We start from the raw sequence: 22,172 nt of genomic DNA, 5'->3' as shown, positions 1-22,172 counted from the left end.
CAATTGGTCATGATCATCGTATATGAAACCCCGGCTAAAGTCGCATAATCTAATTATGAGATTAAGAGCGTCAAAGTAGTCACAGCCATAAAAATGACAAAAAAAGTAAATGTGTGTTAATTGCTGTAAATGATATATTATATCAAGGGATTTGAGATACAATACTAACATTTTCATTTATAACATGATAAATACAGAAATTAATGATTTTATTGACACTACGTTTTATAATTTTGCGCAAATAAAATACCGGACGTAGGCTTCCTAAACATTGATTCTGGGTCCGTCTCTGGGTTTATTTTGGCACAAAAACACCTGCTGATTCTTGTATCATTCAGTTCAGGAACCTCTTCTCTACTATTAAAAAGTGTAAATAGACCTTAATATCAATCTGCACGAACGGCAATCAGTTCAACACCTGTTAAGGCAAAAGAAACGCGACTTAAGCATAAAAAATAAAGCAAAAAAAATCTGATGCCTGTGGAGATTTTGTTCGTGTCATCGCCGATATTTGTTTTGTAGCTCAAAATTCTGATAATAATAATCAGCTTATTTTAAGGACATTTTAGGCCTGCTATGTGTCAAAATAATTCATTTTCTGGATGCTGATGCGTCGTGTTGATGAATGAACTATCTGATATGGCACCTATGAAGCGCGAGCAGGAACAGAAAATATCTGATTGCTTAAACGGCTTGTATGATATTAATCTCAGTGGAATTCCCCCAAATGATGATATAACCTGGCTTTTTTTGTATTTGAATACTAATTTTAGACTTTTTAATACCAAAATTGACACTTTTGTGAATAGAATTCCTGAGATTATCAAATATTTTCCATCTAGACTATTTTAGAGTATGTAGTTCTGTGTATACAAAGTCTGAGACTGATCTGTTAAAGGGATAGTTCACCCAAAAATGAAACACTGTTTCTTTCTACTGTTGAACACAAAAAAATATATTTTAAAGAATGTTTGTAACCAGACAGTTGACCGTAGCATTGATTTCCACAGTATTTTTGTTTCTTACTATGGCAGTCAATGGCTACCTTTAACTGTTTGATTATCAACATTCTTTAAAATATCTTTTATGTTCAATAGAAGCAAGAAACTCATACAAATTATGACAAAATTAAATTTTTGGGTCCCTTGAAGGTTTTTTTTTATTTTATTTTTTTATGTATTACACAGTAGCCCATTAAGAGAATTCGATTTTCTACCAAAATTGTATATATTAATGATATTTTCTACTGATATTTCATTTCAGTAAAGTTATACAAATCATTCCACTAAATTGACTTGGTAATTTTTGCTACAATCAAGCGCTTGTGGTACCCCCATTCGTTTAAATGTTTTTATGCTTTTTGGACATGTGCATCATAATAAATAGGCCTGTTTTTACGAAACTTTAAGAGTTTTCTCATTAACGTGTCATATATAACTGAAAATGGGGGAATCTCAGCTTTAATGTGGTATATGGCACACAGTCAGGATAATTATGCTTCAAATGTGTTGCCGTTTTAAATACAAGTTGGTTTTTGCATTGGAATTTCTCAAAAACATTATTTTGATGCACCCTAAATATGCATTTTGAACCGTCTTGATGAAGACAGAAACTCTGAAACATCTTGGATGGCCTGAGGGTGAGTAAATTATCAGCAAATTTTTATTTTTAGGCAAACTATTCCTATAACTCACCAAAGATTAGTGCCCCTACAAATTTGATCCATAAAAATCCATCGAGAATCGTTTTGGAATTGGATTGTTAGGTGCCTAAAGATTACCACCCATAGTGTGAAAATGGTCATTTTAACTGAACAGATGCCATCCATGCCTTACAATCTTTCCGCTTAATATTGCCTCTTCTCAGTACCTAAAGAGTCCACAAAGCTGGATTATTCACCTCGAGACCTGATCCGCTACCCCTGCAACACTTTTAGCAAACCCCTGCAGGAAATAAAGATGAATCGTAGGAGTGCATTTGGGACCACCACTCTAATCCTAACCAACCTCAGTGCAAAACCTGACTCTACTTTAAGTCCTGCCATTATCCAGACGAACACTCCAGAGACAGTGAGGGGTCTGAGCACGCACAGCAACTGGCAGCAGAAGAGTCCCAGTAATGGTTTGAGTGGGATGCAATTCAAAGGAAATGAGCCCTATAAGAGAAAATCTCCGGCAAACCACAGTCAGCCTAACAAGAGAATGAAAACCACGAATGGAGTGCTTTTTGGGGAAAGCATGCAGAACTCCCTAAGGTGAGTGAGTTTATTGGAGTTTAGGTTGCAATAATTCATATTTTTACGTAAATGCATATTGTGAATCTTGGACAATAACCAAATAATATCAGCTATTTTGATTTATCGTTAATGATCATAATGTCAGTGTTTAGGCATTAACAAGTTGAAGATGTGTAGTGAGGTTTGATTAGATGGCTAAATATCAATTAAATATGTTTTTTATTTATTTATTATTATATTTTTTTAAACATGCCTTATTTTGCAACTCTTGCAGGGACTCACAGAATAATGATGCATCCCTACCAGCAACCCCGTGCTGCAAAAGTCATTGCCGGCCATGCACCCTTAGGGTGGTCACTAAGGAAGGAGAAAACAAAGGCAGACAGTTCTATGCCTGCTCCTTGCCAAGAGAGACTCAGTGCAACTTCTTTAAGGTAAAGAATAAAAACTACTTGCTTTGATTACCAGTCAGTCTGCTGTATATAACATATTTTTTTGACTTTCCTATCTCCAAATAACCATTCTTCAAGTTGATGTCCTTTATGCAAATAATTCTGTATCAATTTGGATTCAGAAACAAATTCAAGTAAAACAATGAAACTAAAATTGCCACATTGTGGTCATTTCAACCTTGTTTCTTGCAACAGTGGGCAGACCTGAATTTTCCCATGTGTCATCATGGCAAACGGACTCTTATGAAGACCGTTCTAAAACTGGGACCGAATAACGGGCGCAACTTCTACACATGTCCAGTGAAAATGGGAAAGCAATGTAACTTTTTCCAATGGGTTGAGAATGGCCCTGGCATTTCAATTCTGCCTGGTTGCTGAATCTACAAGTTGTAAATATATTAAAGTACTTCTTGCTTTTTGTTTTTAAATGATAAAAATCATTTTAATTAAATAAATGTTTATATCTATATATAACAATATCCATCTTATCCTCTTGGTTCAACATTTAATGTACAGTGGTTGTGCAAACATTGTAAACATCTCAGCTAAATTTATAACAACATACTTATAAAAAAAAAAGATTATATAAAAACAATTTTACATAGTGAACCTTGATCAAAAGGCACATACCAATCAATAAGTATAATTTAGCAGAACATGAGGATGTAATTAAAAGTAGTCCACTTTCTGCTACTGAGATTGTGTTGTCTGTTGGTTAGACACCATGAAGGTGAACTGAGTGAACCCAGGGGCCTTGTTACAAGCAGCACCTTAGGATAAATCGAGGTTTTGAAACTAAAATTAAATGATTGCCCTATTTATATTCCGATCAAGCATATTACATTTTGAAAGAAACAAACACAGTCATTAGCATTCACTCACCATATCCACCAGTAATATTAGCACAAATAACTGCTCTAAAAACATTGGGGTAATACTTCTTGATTCTGGAGATGGCTGTTTTGTAGGTGACCGTGGGTTCAGTTCCAGATCTCATTAAATCAACAGCTACAAAACGTAAAAATAAAAAAATAAATAGACATGCAGGAGGAGCATTATTAATGTAAATCATGTAATCCATAGAGACTTCATTTGATTGATTACTACAGTGCTTTATCAAAGCAGTTTGTATCAGTTTTTGTTGATGCTAATAAAATAATCTTCACACCAGAAGGGTGATTACATACCTGCATCATGATATCTCCACCTGTTGCAGCAGCAATGAACTCATAAGTTCAAATACCCCATTATGGAAACCCATGGCAAATAACACTTCCGATTTCACCTACAAATGAATGTCAAGGCTATTGTTATTTTCATAACTTTAAAGGACTATTTTGGCAGAACACACCAGGAAGACTTGAGTGTTTGTAGGATAGTTCACAGTAGTTTAATCTCATTCACAATCTGGTCAAGTTCTCCTCTGGTGTCATTCTCAATGGATGTTATAGGCGAACAGAGTTATCAGGCATATATATCTAAGATGTAGTTTGTGCAGAACACTCACATATTGCACACCGCCCTGAGAGTGCTGAAAACAGCAGCACATCATGAGGCCCCGTGTGAGGATTGTGTGCGTCAACAGAGAAGTGAAGTGTCTTGTTTGCGTGCAGACTGTATATTTATTTATTTATTAAACAGCCTTTTGTGATTCACAAATCTATTGTATGTCTTTAAGAGACTTTGTATAAAATGCACAAGTCATATGAACTACTTTAATAGTGCTTTTGGGGAGGGGGGGTTTGATCTGATTAGGATCGGTGTTGTTGAACAGATATTTGATTAATTAAAAAAAATGGCAGTACAGTAGCAGTGTGTCCATACTCAAAACCTATTTCTGTCAGTATTAAACAACATTGAATGATATAATTTAATTTGGTTCTTCTGACACAACACCATTCTGACATGACTTTTTCGGCGGGAGGCCAGAGACCTATACTGAAGAGTTTTCAAACTCACCCAGGTATCTTATGTTTTGCTTCATTAGTTGATGTTGCGGCAGCCACCTGTACTTTCTCATCAATTACAACCATTTCTAATAAAAAATGAATAGTAACAATGGTAATGTAAGCTCATATGGCTTAATGAATCAAATCACATAGTGGTTTTCACATCCTGTATATTTATAATTTACAATACACAAGCACTCATAATAGGAATGTTACCAATTGTATCATGAACATGGGTACATTTTTCCTTTTTCTTGCTTTCACCTCCATAGTTTGTGTTTGCGCTTGTATGGTCCACAAGATTTGCAAGGGTCCGGAACAACATTCTGTAAAAAAACAAAAAAAAACATAATTGATCAAATTAGAAATGATGAACAGGAAAGGAAAACAAAGTTGTTATATTTATTACATGGCAAGGCTATTTCATAAAATTTTTTTATGTTGTTCCCTGATATGCTTTATTCACCTTAAAGGTTTGCAAAGCTGTTAAAAGCTTCTGATTGGGTATGAAAACACACACACACAAAAAAATCAGAGTATTGTTTCCTGTATTTCCACAGGGCTTTGATTGCCCCACTAGCAGAATGCTGGAATCAACCGTTGTATATTTCATAAAGCTCACAATGCATTATTCATTATTGCTTTGTTTCACTGTGTATTTTTTCATGACAGTGATTACATATCCAGAACTTCTCAGCAAAGTCTATATGAACTGAAATAAACATAACTCGGTTAGAATCCTGGACACATAGAATTCATAAGCACAAGAAATGTTTGTCCAAACCATTACACTGACTAAAGTAACTTTTCTCCCCCTATAAAAACATATTTCAAAGCTGTTTGGTACATTTGAAGTACATCAAAACCATTTATCTGCCACAGTTCCACTATTAAACCTATTTTTGAAGTTGCAAAAGTGTTTAAGAACTTTAAAGGTTACCCCTGTAGAGATTACATGGAAGTTGTTTTTTTTCCCCCGGAAACTAACTCGTTCCCTTTTTATAGTTGGGTTGACATAATGCATAGTCCTGCAACCATTGGGAAAATTGAATTTGTTAGTTGATAAGTCCTTTGATTCAAAACCTATGTTTTCTGCAAAGATTGTGGCTGTATGAAGACAAAAAAAAAGTAAATTTTTTAGTTGTGCTACACTTGATATCGCAAGTGAGGATTAGAACTGAATCACATATTAGAGATGATTTGAAATAAACATTGGATACAGTAAAAAGCACAAATGGAGTGTAGTGTGAGGCTTTGTCTTTTTGTCTTTTGTGCAGTGTCTTTTTTCATTGTAATGTAGCTATTTAAATAGCAAGGCAGCCTCGCACAAAGAAAAACAGACATTCTAGTCCTCTATAATTCCTTTTGCTTAAGAGAACAGAAGGAATTAATAGAACTGAACGGCACTGTAGATGGAATTACAATATGTGAAGTGATGTGCTCTAGATTTTAAACTAATATGAAATCTGTCTGAACAAGCCCATAGTGTCTACAGATATGTTGGAATGGATGGTTGAAGAGGAAAATACACACTGTGGTTTTATTAGGTATACATTTTAAAAACAGCCTGTATTCTTCATGTTGACTTTAATCATGGTGGAAGCAAACATTAAAAGGGATGCACTTGGTCAGCAACAATACCTATGTGGACTATGGCATTTAAATGTTGAAAAACAGTGCTGTTATTGGGGGGACCTAATCTGTGCCCAGAACATATTTCCCACACCATTACAAAGCAGAATGCATTATTTTAATGTGTTATGTAGTTTATGAAAAAGTCTGCATGTCGCAAGAGAAATCGAGGTCATTCAATATTTTTCCCAAACTCCTGCTGTAGCCTACAGTTGTGGTGAGTCTATTTCCATTGTAGCCGTATTTAGAGATGCTTTAAAAAAAAAAAAGCTTGAAGATGTATTCTCCTCTAACCTCCTTAAAAACTCTAGATTGTCATGCATGCCCCCTCCCCCTCTTTTACCTCTCCATAGTAAATGTACTGTATGCTTTCAACTACAATTGAACATTGACCATGGCGTTGCTGTGAGGTGCTGCTGCACGATTGGCTGATTAGGTATTTACATTAACAAGCAGGAATATAGAGGACACTGAATGCACAATTAAAAGTGACTCACCCAATATGAAGGTGTCCTCTGTATATTCCATAACTACACAGGCGACGCCCACAGCATTTCTAACCCTGCAAAGGTCTCCCACTTCCATTGTGTCTCTGAACATGGGATAAAAATAGGATTGTTATATTATATTGTTGGTCTTATAGAGAGTTCAGACCAAATTTTTTTACAATACAAAATAAGATTTAGATATATAAACATTTCCAAACATAAATTAATTATAATTGAAATCAGGTGAAACAGGTATTTACTGTTGCAAAAATGTCTATTTTGTTTCAGTCTCACCACAGAGAGTGTCCCAGTTCGGGCTGCAACTAGCGATTGTTTTGATAATCGGTTAATCTAACAATTATTAGAAAGATTATTCTGCAATTATTGCACCAATTAATCATTAGCTCTTAACTATTATTCTCTGCCTGTGTCTTGTTTTCCATTTAAAATTGTCTAAAAATCCTTAAAACAAAATACATTTACTTATAAGATATTTAGACTTGCTTTAAGAGAATTTAACTTAAATATAAGTGTATTTTGTATGTAAGTGTATTTTTTCACTTGGTTATATGTCTGCGAGTGCAGTAAAGACAAACCATACTTCTATTCAAGATCTATTCTCTAAAAGCAAGTCTAAATATCTTATATGCTCCTCCTCATGTGAATGGATTTTTAGATATTTAAAAAAAAATGTATATTAAATATTCTCAGATAACCATTTTTCTGCAGTATAGCTGTTTTAAATGAGTTTTAGATATTTATATTAGAAAACAAGCCAAATCAAAAAACATTTTGCTGCAGTGTGTAATGGGGCGAACACTACCCTCTGTCACCTTTCTGATCACTTCAGTCCATCTTTAACTCACAAAAATACGAACTCACTAATTAATAAATTTGCGTATTGCCAATTCTCTTCACGATAAGAAATGCACAGTGACATATATATTATGATTCAATAAAGCGCGAGCCATCACGTTATAAACTAGCTGCAGCAAACGCACCTGAGGGATGAGCGTCCCCGTCCCAGAGTGTGCATAAACCGGGTGCTGTTTCAATCTCCCCCTTAGAATGGGACATTCACGCAACTCATAGAAGAGGCGCTGACCGCACAGAGAAATGACAGTTTCCTTTAAAGAGCTCCGGCTCTGCTTATTCCACAACGAGAATGCTTCTGTATTAACTTATTTGGTATTTTTGCGTAAAAATTCCCTCATATGTTGCCATGTACAACACCTGAAGCTGTTTGGAAAGTTTAGAGTGCTTCTGGACTGTGAGCTGTGCGATTATTCCCTTCCTCAGTCAGTCATGTTCTGCAGTGCTGCTCTTCTGCTTCATCATTACAGTTTAATGTGATCTCATGTTATGTTAAAGTTATTGTATTGTTGCTGCATGATGCAAATTAAATGGAATGCAAATAAAAGTTTTGGTCATTAACATTTTTGCACATTGTGAATATTAACTAAGAGTGATACATATGTGTTGGGACTAGGGCTGAAACGATTAGTCAATGTTATCAACAACATCGACAAAAAAATGTCAAGAAACATTTTCGTTGTCGAATAGTCGTTTGATCTAATTTAATGATTTAATTAATAAATCATAAAAAAATATATATAATACTTATCAAAACAGTTCATAAAGATATGAGCATATGTGAAAATATGAATCAAAGTTTAATCTAATTTCTAACTACCCTGCTGTAACCTTAGGTAACACCAGCTAACCATCTTAGACTGGTTTTAGCTGTTTGTTTGTGTTCCAGCAGGAGTTATGTACATTAAATACCATAATATAATGCAGATATGTTTGTTATTGTTATTAATGAATATTCTGAATGTTAATAAGTCATGGATGTGGCTTGGAAGGAAGGCGGTACCCATTCATGATCACAGCGTCCAAGATGGTCTCTCTCCGTTCATCTGGACTGCCCCCAAACCCCACGCTAACATCACACTGCCCGCAGCCCCTCTCCACTGCATCCAGAACCAAACCTCCCTTCTGCAGCGCGCTCCAATCTACAGATAAACAATACCATCGTAGATTAAACTCTGCCTTTGAGGATCAACCAAGAAAACAATATAAAACACAGACGGGCAGGATCAGGTACGTTATGGGTGGTGCAGTGTCTGAAATAATGATAAGTGCTATTGCGATATCTGCTCTAGTTGCATCATTAATATTCAAATTATTTATCAATTAAGTAAAAGCAGCTTGATTTAGAGGTAGCAAACAAATGACTACAAATGCGACTTGAATCATAGCGAAATACTTACTATATTTCCTTCAGTGTGCAAAAATGTACGGTCATGTTCCTTAAGTCCCGTGCCTTTGATCGTCATAACCATGCACTTCTGTTTGTTTCTTGACTTCAGTTTATGTGGAGATATTTAAAGGGACCGCGTCGCCAGAATTTACAAGCATATGGTCTTGTGTTTTTGAGCGTACAGATACGAAAAAATTATTTAAAAAAATCCTTTTCTGAAAGCATGTATTGTTTTTGAAGCATTATTTAATACTTTATGAATATGTTTTACAGAAATATATTTCATATTATTTATTAAAACTTTATTTATTTTAAAGTATTTTCTTGAAAAAATAAGACTAACTAGAAAGACAAGTTAGATATCACCTTAGTATTGCTATATCAGTACTGCCTGAAAGGTAGTATGTAAGCTATCCTTCTAGCCTACTCTTATGAAATATTTCCTAGCACACTTATATATTTAAGGTTGCACTCGATATTTATTTATTTATTTTTATGAATAACTGAATCCATGAGTGAAAGTGTCTATTAACAGTTCGGTTTTGCGAATAATCGTATAGGTCTAGACCATTTTCATAGACTTATGATGCGTTTCTCACAAAAATTTTAGTTGTAGCAATTTTTTTTTTACATACTTTTTTCAAATATTGAGTGTAAATTTATAACATTATGCTTTGTGTTATATTACAATGGAATTAGTTTTAAAAAGTGAAAAGGTCTGTTTAGCTGGTCATGTAATTCTAACATGGCCGCCCTCTTGAGTGGACCCTCTCCATGTAGAATCAAACACTTCCTGTGAATAATCATGATTATACATTTCAAAATTAGTATAAATAAAAAAATGTAATGAGGAAAAAAATATGGTGTGCACCTTTAAACAAATGGTTTAAAATAGATTTTATTTTTAAATATGCTTTAGTTTGCTAAGTTAAAGAAAATCTTTAATTAATTCTGAAGAAAGTAGTTTTCTTTTACCACATATTAGCCATTTTGTTTAAAACCTATGAATTTTGTTATTACTATGAAGTTATTATGTTTTAAAAGTTCATATCCTGAATACTTAATATTTTTATGAATTTATAACATGTTAATGGAAATTTGTGATATGATTGAAATAAATATTAAAAACAAACGTTTTGCAATCAATAGTATTAATTTCTGAATCCTCAACTATAACAAAGCCAGAAACATTACACTCCAATTCAAGTGATGTATAATACTATATATATATATATATATATATATATATATATATATATATATATATTAAATAATAAATCCCAGTTTGATTGTCAAATAGCATTTAGTTACCTGGATAAATAAAACATAGTATTGTCTTTTGAATATCTTATACTACATCCTACAGTTTTACTTCAAAAGTACAAAAAAGGCATAATTTTTTGCCCTTCCCTCTTATATGCTAAACAAGAAAGAGCAGCAGTATGTACAGGCTGTGGCTAAGCGTTACTCTTACTATAAAATAGAAGAATAGCAAAGATATTGAATTTGCTGTTACATTATTTATAAAATGAATATACTGTTTATCCTATCTTATTCATGAATTTGCCCTCTTACAATAATTCCTGATAAAAGAGTCAATGAGCACCAGATGAGCGCACTGTAGCTTAGAGTACAGCTCTGCAAGTGCAATAGAAAGAGTTATTAAAACACCTAAGGTAGAGACAGATCTAACACTACTAACTAAAAGTGACATAACCAAAATCTCTAGAAATATTACATAACCAAACATCAAATTCTTTATGAAAATATTGCAGTCTCTGGTAAGCCTAAAGACAAGATCTGTGTAATAACAAACAGGCAATGCCCTAGACATGGTTATTTGAATATTTGGACTCTCAATTGAAACTTGAAACCTTTGTTTGGGATGTGTTTCTATACAGACTTGTGACTTTCATATTCTGAAAGGAGAGTACTTGCCAAACTTCAGCATGGAAATTGCTTGCATCCCATCTCTTTTATGACCAAAGAGTACATTCAGCAGGACACTGTTTGCACAACTACCTAAAATTAAGAATGGCATAGCCATTGCTTTGTACAGACTACATGGTATATGTGTATAAATGTAGTTATCACACCTTGAATGTAATATAAATGACCTGCACAAAGCTAAAAGGTGATTAAACATGGTGAAAAGCTAAATGAAATGTGACCAGTTAAAGCACCTAGAATACACATCATACATGTATATCCCTGACCCTTATACATGTATATAGTGTATTTTAAACTACAATCTTGATAATTAAAAAGTTCCTGTTATTAAGTGAAGGTAGAGAGATACCGTTGTTATCGCAATGCCAGAGAGGAGAGAGAGTACTTTGGATAACTAACATTGGATATAACGACTCGTTACCATATGTAACCAAACTTCAAGTCAAACAGATGCCAGAATGTATTGCTGTGCCAGACTTTGCAGCATAAATGAAGAATAATTTCATGGTGTTTTTTTTAGAGCACTTTAAAAGATGGGAATCGCTCAAAGAAAACAGATTGCATAAAGCTCCAGCTGAGGTGGAGTTAACTAACACAGTAATCATCTGATGCATGGTGGAAAACTGCAATGAAATTTCATGCAGTATGACTAATCTGCATTCAGAAATCTTAAATATTTATGAACGAAGGTTTGGAAGCTGAACTGCATTTACAAAAGAAGGCATATCTAAATAAGTCATTATTTTGGCCTAAAAAGGGAAGTTATCACTTCAAATATAACACCAATTGTGTATGCCTACAACAGTGCTAATTAAAAAAAAAATCATAGTCAGCATGAGGCATATACTGTACTTGTCTATTTTAAGGCCAGTAACCAATTAAATATATGCTTAAAAGTGGAATTTTGAAGATTAAGTTCACCAAATGTTACCTTATAGGAATACATTAGTATACTTCAGTTAAGAAATGCCAAATGATCTAACAAATTGTGACCTTTTTTTCAAGGAATTTTATTTTCTGTAAAATTGTGATCTTATATATATATATATATATATATATATATATATATATATATATATATATATATATATATATGTAAATAAATTTGCTTTGTTGTTGTCTTAAATAATGACAATAATAAATAAACTAATATAATCAATAATCAAATTTAGACCTCTGCATTTGCAGAAACTTGTTGGTTGCAATTTATTTTACAGTATGTGTACTTTCAGTATACTTGCAGTGTACTTATCCTAGAAAGTACTGAGTAATATTAGGTTACTACATGTTCTTAATATGGTTAAAGTTAGGGTTGGGTTTAGGGTTAGTACCTAATATTACTATGGTTGTTGTAATTATATACAATAGAACGTATATGTTGAACAGTACCGTAAAATGAAGTGCTACTGATTTGTCTTATGGGTTCCATATAAATGTTATATACTTTGTTTTAATTACTCAGAGAAAGATTTAGGGCTTTTAGAAATATTTATATTTGAAAGAGTCAGAATTATTTAGTAGGCAAAAGAATATTAACATTAGAATGTTTTTCAATCTGAAGTGACAAAACGTAAATGTAAACACAAACAAATTTATGACACAAAATCTAGCATAATGTGAGATTAAACATGATTTAAAGTAAAAAAAGCATGTATGTAAAGCCATTCTGACATCAATGTATACAGTGTCTTTATGCAATTTTCATCATGGCTGTCAGCACTGTATGCACTAAATTATGCAAATCCCATACATTTCACAGGAGACTCCTAAATTAGATTGTTATGTTACTCAGTATTATGTCAGTATTACATGGAGATCACAATAGTCTTGGGCCAGACATAACATAGCTTCCCCTTCTGTCACTCACTCGAAGTTGTGTCGATGTGGTGACACTAGGGCTCGCTCTTGGTAGCCCCAAACTCTTTGAGAAAAGGCCAATGAGAATTGCCGAGTGGAAATTGCATGCCACTCCCCCAGACATACATGTACAAAAGGAGCAAGGTCCTGGACATTTCAGCGGGTAGTACAGCGTTGTGGCAAGAGGGACACAACGTCTCGTTCCCTCCATCAGGGAACGGAGGTTACGAAAGTAACCGAGACGTTCCCCTTCTGTCGCTCACTTGACGTTGTGTCAATGTAGTGACACTAAGGGACCCTATACAAAACGGCACAACAGCTGAACTGTGTTACATGAACTGCCAGTGCAGGTGCAAGCAGGCTACTGGGTGAGTAAAAGCAGATGCACTCGGACTGTACGTAGCCTGCCCTCTCACCCCTCGTTCCCTCCATCAGGGAACGGATGTTATGACAGTAACCAAGACGATTTTTTCAGTGAATAATCCCTAAGCTAAAAAAGAAAGAGAGAAGACAAGACAAGACAATATGAGTTTTGCTTTTACTTAAGTATCAGCAAATAGTTGCAGTCTGCCTGCATCAGCTTTACAGTCATCCAGTGAAGAGCTGCTTCAGACCTACTTGGGCAGTCTTCCAGAGGCAATTTATATTTCATTGATGACTCTTAAGACAAGGAGTATCTTGCAACATATGTAGCCATCTCATCTGTGCCAGCTGTTCAGCCAGGGATTGTGATTTCAGATTTTAACAAGAATCCAACCCTGGAGCAGCTCCATATTTCAGCTGCATATCTGGGTTAATTCCTGCCCAGCCACCATCAATGTGGAATGATGGCATCTGGCAAAACTCAAGGTAACAGAATCATGGGTCTGAGTTTGCCAGCATGCATCCATTTCAGCTGCATAAGCAACAAAATAGGGGAAAAATAGGAGCGCTTGAATGATGCAGTTTATGGATTGATTGAATTTGAATGTCCACAACAGAAAAAGACTCTATCTTCTCTGAGAATATACCAGAGCAAAGAAAACAACTCAGAAGATGTCTACAAAGACATTTTTCTCTCTCTGAAAACCTTTTTACCTCGTATTCCTAAAATATTATACACATAAAATTGTATTTAATTGCAATACTCTATATCAAGACATTCAATTCCCAGAAGATCAAAAAACATTCTGTCGTGAAGATTTATTTTTTTATATATTCCAGTCACACAGCGTGTCAAGAAAGATAATTGTGTATTATTTTCTTCATTATTGTCACAATCTTTTCAATTCAGAAAGTTTAGAAGTCAACAGAACAGCTGTGTCAAATTATTCACGTGTTTTTTCATAAAGCACTTGACTACCAATAGTGTTGCAAAGAAATTCAAACATTTAATAATATGTAAAGATTTGGTTCATTAAAGTGGATGAACAGGGTCATTTTAGGCAATGGGTAACATTTTTAAAAATGCACACTGGATGTGACAATCCAAACATTTAAGTAGATCTGAAAAAAATAACTAAATCTGATAAGATAAGATTCAACTTTATTGTCATTGTGCAGAGTACAGGTAAAGAGCCAATGAAATGCAATTTTTCACATATCCCAACTAAGCTGGGGTCAGAGCGCAGGGTCATCCATGAAACAGCGCCCCTGGAGAAGATAGGGTCAAGGGCCTTGCTCAAGGGCCCAACAGTGGTATCTTGGCAGTGCTGGGGCTTGAACCCCCGACCTTTTGGTCAGTAAAACAGAGCCTTAACCGCTGAGCCACCACTGGCCCTCAAGAGCAATTATGATCATTCTGATTGCAAAATCAAGTAAAATAAATAAATAGAAAACATTAAAATCAATTCATTCTATTTCTCACGTCTAAATATGTCAAGAATGAATCAGTAAATAATCCAATAAAAATAATTAGATGCCTGTTATTTTCAGCTTAAAAGTATGTTAAAAATGAAGGTCATTAAAGTATTTAGTTTATTAGATTAAGATATCTGAAAAAAGTTACTGTACTTGGATCAAATGAAGCCTACGTTTACTTCACTAAGTTTACTTACCAACAATTTAGTGTGCTTTATATAGAAACACATCAGTTCATCATGCTTAGAGAGACAGAAAGAGACAAAACAGAATTTTGTTTGCTAGTTGTGACATGATGTTTAACTGTATTGCCAAACCATTTGAAATAATAATATTTGAAAATAATAATAATTGTACCAGTTGATGGTACTGTAGAGTCACAGTGGGACTCGAATATAATACATTTAATTGGTCTAATAAGTGCTTCAGTTATTGCACGAGGATTACATTACTTTTTAAGCAAGTTGTTAAAAATGTTTGAAATTGCAGTCCCTGGGAGTGTTATAGACGGTTTTGTTCATTGCTTCTCAGTATGGCTGGCAAACAGGATCAATTGTATTTGTAACCAATCCAATTCACTTGTGTTTATATATTTTGTAAAGTGTAATCTGTCTCAAACAGAAGAAAAAACAATAGCCTGTGGTGTTTGTGATCACACTTGAATGGTTGACTTATTCCCTGCTGCTTCACTCTCTTCCACCTTCTGTCTGCTCAGTGCAGATAAGGCTGGTGTTTTAAGGCCAGTAATATGCTATATCTGAGGTTAAGGTTAGATGTCACACAAAATATCCTCCAGGGGCTTTAAAATGCTATGGTATTCTTGTACTTCTCTTGTTCTCTTACTTAGAGCAGCAACTCACCATTAAAATGAGTTATGAGTGATAACAACTTTGATATGATCCATGGTATATTTGTGGTTTGTAATTAGATTTTCTCTTTTTATCCCCAAATGTAGACCAGTAATTGCCCACTTATTTGTTTATTTTGTTTTTAAAAAGCCTGTGGAAAAACTGTGTACAAGGTTTTCAAGGATTTGGAAAGCAATCAAAGCAAAAAAGATATGTTGGAGAATGAAATATGTTCGTCAAAATCACATAACAAAGATGTAGGGATATGTTGTCACTTTTTTCTCCAATGAATATTTCTTAGGGTAGGTTTATTTTTAAAAGTCAATTGCTGAATAGCCACATATCTTAATAAAAAAAAAAAAGAACAAACATTGACCTTTCCTGACAACTTGCCCCAAAAGCATAGCCCCAATTGCATAATTGCAATACCCCAACTCTGTTGGGGTATTACCCCAATACCTGTACTGTATATCTGTCATGCATTAATTAATTCCACTAATTAAGTAATCCAGGGAAGAAACTGAGATCTTTGGTCGAGTCTAACATCTAACATAATGGCCCCTCCATTACAAAGAAAGGCTAACCAGTTTATCCCATCACTTTAAAGTATTATGAGCATGTGAAATCATTAAACATCTATTATGTTATCCTTTTTTCTATCCTTTTTTTTTTTTCAATCTTTACTCTTTGTTTTTCCTCAGCCTTCATTGGCTAAATGAAGCATTACTGTCACCAGACCAAATCTTATCGTGAGTCACTCAAAATGCTGCACAGAATTAAAATGCACTGAGTGAAGTGCTGCCTTAAAACCAACAGGATTATATGCATCTGTGGCTGACTGGTAAGACTCCCATCCTCTCAGTCCTCTTGTGAATATTGCCAAGCTGGCATCTCTCAAGGCATTGATGCTGCAGTGTAATTTAATGCTTCTCCATCTCTACGAACAAGCCTCCTTTACTCACTCAAAATAGCAGTGTATTTCTGCACCCCACTGTGATATGAACACTGTTCAGCCATTATAGCTTAGAGGCAGAAATAAATGGCAAAATCACATGGGAAAGACACATGAGATGGTTAAGAGACATCTGGTGAGTGTTAATTTCTCATGAAAAGCTTTTCTTCATACCTTTAATTAGTAAAAGAAGACTCAGTTAATAATAGCTGATGGAGAAACCCAAAGGGTGACTGATATTAAAATGGTTCTTCTCAATGAGGATTCCTTTTTTCTTATTCTTTTTTCATTCAAGATTTCCCCTTTGGGCTTGTAGTCCAATATCACATCTTACAGTGAACCTTTCAAACTGTGGGAGGCTCAGTGAAGGTAGTCTTTGTGTAGCTGACAAGAATTTCAATCACAGAACAGCAGATTGCTGCATTGATCAATATTTCTTTTTTTTAAAGAAAAATCACCACTGAAGAATCTCTTAAATGGACATTCACAGTTGCATCAGAACTTTCCTATTTTCATTCTATTTGTCTTTTCTTTTCCCCCCAGATCCTTAAGGTCTAAACTCTTTGGACTGACATTTGTTGTCATTTGTGCACTAGTAAATTGGGTTAGTAGTTTTACCCCTAAATATAGAAGTATGGTTAAAATCATACACACAGAAAATGAAGAATCCATTTATATTAGTAGCCTACTGGACCTTTTCAAAGACTGTGTTGACATGTTTCCATGTTTTATAGAAGGGTGAATCTAGAAAACCTTTTTACTATTATTATTATTATTAAGTGTAAATATATAACATTATACTTATTATATTACCATGATATTAATAATAAAAAAGCCACTACTGGTGTGACAGAGTTTCTAATGCACCTGCTGACAGAGTGACAATATATTTGAAATCTTTCTATATTCTAATATCATAATCCACCGTTCTCTATTTTTTTCCTCTTTTGGAATGTTGTGGGAAAGTTATCTTGCAGTTGGAGCAAATGGGAATGCAAAAATAATTGTTGCTTTGGTCTCCTATTCACAGCTATTGAAGTTCTCTGCTGTAGGGGTTTACTGAAGTTTGCTTTCACATTCCACTGAAATGTGAAAAGATCAATTGAAACTGTTCTATTTTGCATGGAACTGGGCTGACTCATGCGGGCCAACTTGTTGAAATCACATGACCATGATCATGGATGAATACTAGTATGGAAGTCCATTTCAAGGCAAATCATCTTAGAAACGCTTCCGGGCAACTATCTAAAGCGGCATATAAGTACAGATCCTATATACTTGGGGAAAGACCAACATCTCCAAAATGGTTTGTCAAGTTTACGAGTAAATAACACATTTAAATCAGCAGTAAAATCTGACAACAATAGTATTATAACTAATGCTTTTTTAGCGCAGATCACACACAAAAAAAAAAAAAAACATTTTCAGGCTGGTACAGCTAATGCGCATGCACGTTCACAAATTAATTGACAGACGATGTCTGTATATAAAAGGTGATTGACTCTTACCTGTAAGGTGGAATATTCTTTTCTACACTGTCATATTGGGCGTTCCAATTTCTCCCATTAACTTTAATACTAGTGGTTAGTCTCAGGCTAAACAGTCTTTGATACTACTCATTTTACCTCTGTAATCTCCTTATTATCAGACATTTTTGCTCACAGAATAAATTACTAATGGTTGGCAGCTAATAGCACATTTCTACAATGGCATCTGTAACTCAACACTATTGCTTTTGCGTGATGCTGCATCTATGCTATCAGTATCCACCCTTTTCCTAAATGTGGAAGTATTTCATGAACAGAAGCCTGTTTTCGTTTTCTGTTCTTGTGTGTTACTCAAATTGGTGATGTTTAGTGCATTAAATTGCCCAATTAAATAACATGTGGCTCTATAGTGCCGATACTTTACTGAGTTGCGATGTCCATCTTTTGACAGTGCCTCACCTGATGACATGAAGCGAAGGCCCAAAGTTAGGTATGTTGATATCATTAACTGCTTTGAGTTGTTGTGACAGCCAACAACTGCTAACACTTAAAATGGTTGTTGTTCTCTATTTGGATCGCTTCTTTCTATTGTTTTTATATTGCTTCTTTTGAACCAGAAGACAGTCCAGCTGCAATCAGAATCATCATGGTGCCACCCAGTTGTCTTTCAGGAAAACTGTGAATGAGTCCAAGATGACTGCCATATTGGCCAGAAAACTTTTACAAGTGAAGTGTATAATTTTTATGTGAATAGTGTCACCAAACTAAATTGCAAAAATAATTACCACGAGCAGATAGTCCTGCCACAAATTCACACCATTGATTGAGCCAGAAGTTGACATCAAGCATTGTCTCAAGCACTATGATGGCGCCAAAGAGCCTCAGGGTTTACACTTACACAAAAAAAATCAATCAACTTACTTTGTATGGTTTACTTAAATTTGGCTCTGCATACTTTGTAGGAATTGAAGATTTAATTTTAAACTGGTGAGACACACACACACACACACACACACACACACACACACACACACACACACACACACAAATAAATAAATAGTCACAAACAATTTTCATCTTGCCTCACCCCCTTGCTCTCCTTAATTCTTTAATATTGGTAGCACGTTACTCAGGAGCGAATGACAGAATGAGTTTACACATCAGACTTCTTTTGTCTTTGACATGGTACCGATTCTCTGCGGATAAGGTTTCCATATAGTTGGAACAGCAGCGATTAGACTTGTAGCACGAACGCAGGTGAGATTTCTCAATTGTGCATGAGCAGCAGGGGGCCTGTGAAATCCACGCTGTTTTTGAGCACCACTGACTTTGACCATTTCTTGTCTGAAGCTATAATGTTAATCAAACTGTAACCCCAGCAAGGTGAATGGTAAAATGCAAAAACCCTTGTTCAAGTAGTCAGCACTGTTCAGAATACATAGTTCAACTCATGTTAGCTTTAAATTGTGGTGAAATCAAGCTAGAAACTGGATTAAGTGGGGAATAGCAGTAAAATGTTATCATTATGTTTGTGAAATTATATATGGAATCTTATTTGGTGTTATCTATTAACAGCACAGATATTCCCATTAGATGTGTGAAGATATCAGACACCCTGAAAAACAATGTCCTGCTGTGCAATAAATATGTTCCCTTTTCCCATCATATTCTGAAGGTGATTAATTAGCATTAGGCTGAGGCATGCATAATTTATGATGGACATGTTTAAACAAGGAAAAGCAATGTAGTTAGATTAGGGACAGGTCTTGTCCATCAATGAGCATTTGCGGTGTTAATATATTGTGTTATGTTATTTAAAAAATAAAAGATTAAATATGGCCAAATGCATAATTTTCTGTAGCAAATTTTTCATGATTCCCCAAAACCAAATCAAGTTAATCTGTTAAGAATGTTACAAAAACTTCAGACACCATCGGAATCCTGCTTGCTATAAAAATATTTTCATCTAGTTTCATTGTTACTACAGTAGCGCTATATTTTTAGCCTAGCCATGTGCATTCATGATCTTAATACCTCTGTAACAAGTTGCCTTATGCTTATGTAAATGGGTTGGCTTATGTTTCATTGCTATGTTCATAAAAAGCATTTGTTGTTTGATTCAGCATGCTGTTATTTTGTTCAGAGTAGCTAACATCTGTTCCATACTTCAGTAATGCCTAAAGGCTGTTTTGTGGTCTTCACTGTCAGATTATAACAGCCAGTCCTGAATTGTTCACAGATTTCCCTGCACTGTCTGTGGCTTTAAATATTCCAACTTTTGCATAGATTTTGGAACAGCTCTTTTTATCCAACCCTGCTACACAGATAGAACTCATACCAAAACATACAATGTTGCTTACTGGCAAAGCCATTCAGCATTGAATGATTGGGCTTATATGGCACTAATGTGTTTGGTTATTTGTCATTTAGCAGACACTTTTTATCCAAAGTGATTTGAGGTACACTTACCGCATGCAGTCTCTCTGGAGTAGCCTGTTGTTAAAGGATATACACAAGGCTATTCTCCATTTCAAGAATCATCCTGACCGCAGTTTGTGTCTGTAATCTTTCAGTTGCCTGCCCAGATCAGGTCCACTTCACAAAAGCCTCCCAGACCTCTACTCCTTTTAGTGCATATGATTTAGTAATGTTTAAAAACTACAACATCAGATCATTCTTTAGACACCATATTGGGATCCTTATGATTAGAGTGTTGTGTCTGAAGTCTTGCTAAATAGCTTTTACTTACGAGTCTATACAATTATGTGGGTTTATATAATTTTTGTCAGAGTAGGCAATTTAAGGTTATTTTCTCTATTTTTCACTTCCTGATAAATACAGGATTTTTTTTTTTTTTTTTTTTTTGCGATAGTACAATAAATTGAAGACTGAGGATGTGCATTAGATGTGTTATTTATGGGTTACTTATTTATTTGATCATTTCTGTGCTGCTAAAGATGATGGTGGGAAATGTAGTTTTGTCATACAAGCCTGTCACCTCATACATGTGATAAATGTGTAGTATTTTCAGTAGCTTTATCATTATTATTCATCAACAGTAAACAAACTTCAACAGTCACAGCGAAAAAATTTTTTTCAAAGTTCTCCATTGGTAATTACAGCATTGTGGTGGCATTAATGTATGAACACATTTATCATAAATACAGTCATTCCATGTTAACTTGAAGGCAGCATTAATTATATTAAATGTAGGCAACTAAAATTAAGACATTCATTGGTACATTTTATTTCCAAAACAGTAAACAATGTGTCTCTGTGACACTATGAAAATTCCTTTGTTTTGAAAGGCCCGCTTAGACCCTACTATATGACTATCTGATTGTTTGAACTATTGCAGATGAGGGGAGTATTCAGAAAGCTTTTTTGAAAACATTGTAATTTCTGTGACACTAGAGCCACAGAATGGAATTGCAAAAATGTACATTCTTTCGCTTTAAGTGATACGCAAATAGATAATGGATTCGATAAACAGACCCATATGTTAGTTGTCAAAACAAGGTTACAAAACACAAAAGAAAGCATCTGACATACAGTATCTATGCAGCTGTAGGGTAGAGATGTGACATTGTCCAGCATGCTAAAGCTAACAGCTCTTGAATGGCAGACCGCCATCATGTCCTTGTCACTGCATTTGTTAATAAGCCACAGATCTATTAGTTTTACCTCAGTCAGGTAATCATTACTAAACCAATTTATTTCCACGCTGGGGAAATTATTGGCAAGGAGAGAACATGGAAGGCAGAGATGACTCTGAATTCCACTTATGTAATGAAATGTGTGTGGAGTATTGATCCCTAAGGTTTATTTTCCAGGTGCCTAGCAGCAGTGACCTGCATTAAAGTAATAGGTATACAATTTGGCATTTATCTCCCTTCTTTTCCCTAGATGGATGCATTCATTGTCAAATAATATAAAATGATACCAATATAAATGCATTGAAAAACATAATTGAAAATCACGCCTTAAAATGTATTGTCTTTAGTACAAGGCAAAAGTGTTTTTGGCAAGGAACTCAAAACTCTATAAGATGATGAAGAAGAAAAACCTTGGAAGAAACTAGGCTCAGCTGGGGGAGCCAGTTCCTCCTGGCTATACAGCAAGACTAAAATGCCAAAATCAGTTACTGTAGCTATCTGTAATACAAGTCATGTGTTATTTGAGTAAACTGAGTAGATTTTTGGTGGGAAATGTTTGAAAC

General features: G+C 34.7%; 1 protein-coding gene and 1 pseudogene across 1 annotated transcript in view; one reads left to right on the top strand and one right to left on the bottom strand.

The window, feature by feature from the left end:
* The window catches only part of LOC127659559 (endonuclease 8-like 3), a 14,229-nt gene extending 11,139 nt beyond the window's left edge, over window positions 1-3,090 (top strand). Inside the window, exons 8-10 of the mRNA XM_052149427.1 lie at window positions 1,867-2,254; window positions 2,511-2,670; window positions 2,884-3,090. Of these exons, the coding sequence (XP_052005387.1) occupies window positions 1,867-2,254; window positions 2,511-2,670; window positions 2,884-3,066 (731 nt within the window). The 3' untranslated portion in view covers window positions 3,067-3,090. The remainder of the gene's footprint in view (window positions 1-1,866; window positions 2,255-2,510; window positions 2,671-2,883) is intronic.
* A 1,807-nt stretch (window positions 3,091-4,897) lies between these two features.
* Window positions 4,898-9,016, bottom strand: LOC127659566 (N(4)-(beta-N-acetylglucosaminyl)-L-asparaginase-like; annotated as a pseudogene).
* Window positions 9,017-22,172: the final 13,156 nt, after the last annotated feature.

The sequence above is a fragment of the Xyrauchen texanus genome, chromosome 19 (genome assembly GCF_025860055.1).
Source record: "Xyrauchen texanus isolate HMW12.3.18 chromosome 19, RBS_HiC_50CHRs, whole genome shotgun sequence".
Lineage (NCBI taxonomy): Eukaryota > Metazoa > Chordata > Actinopteri > Cypriniformes > Catostomidae > Xyrauchen > Xyrauchen texanus.
Note: the sequence above shows the minus strand (reverse complement) of the source record. Positions and strands in the feature narration are given on the sequence as shown.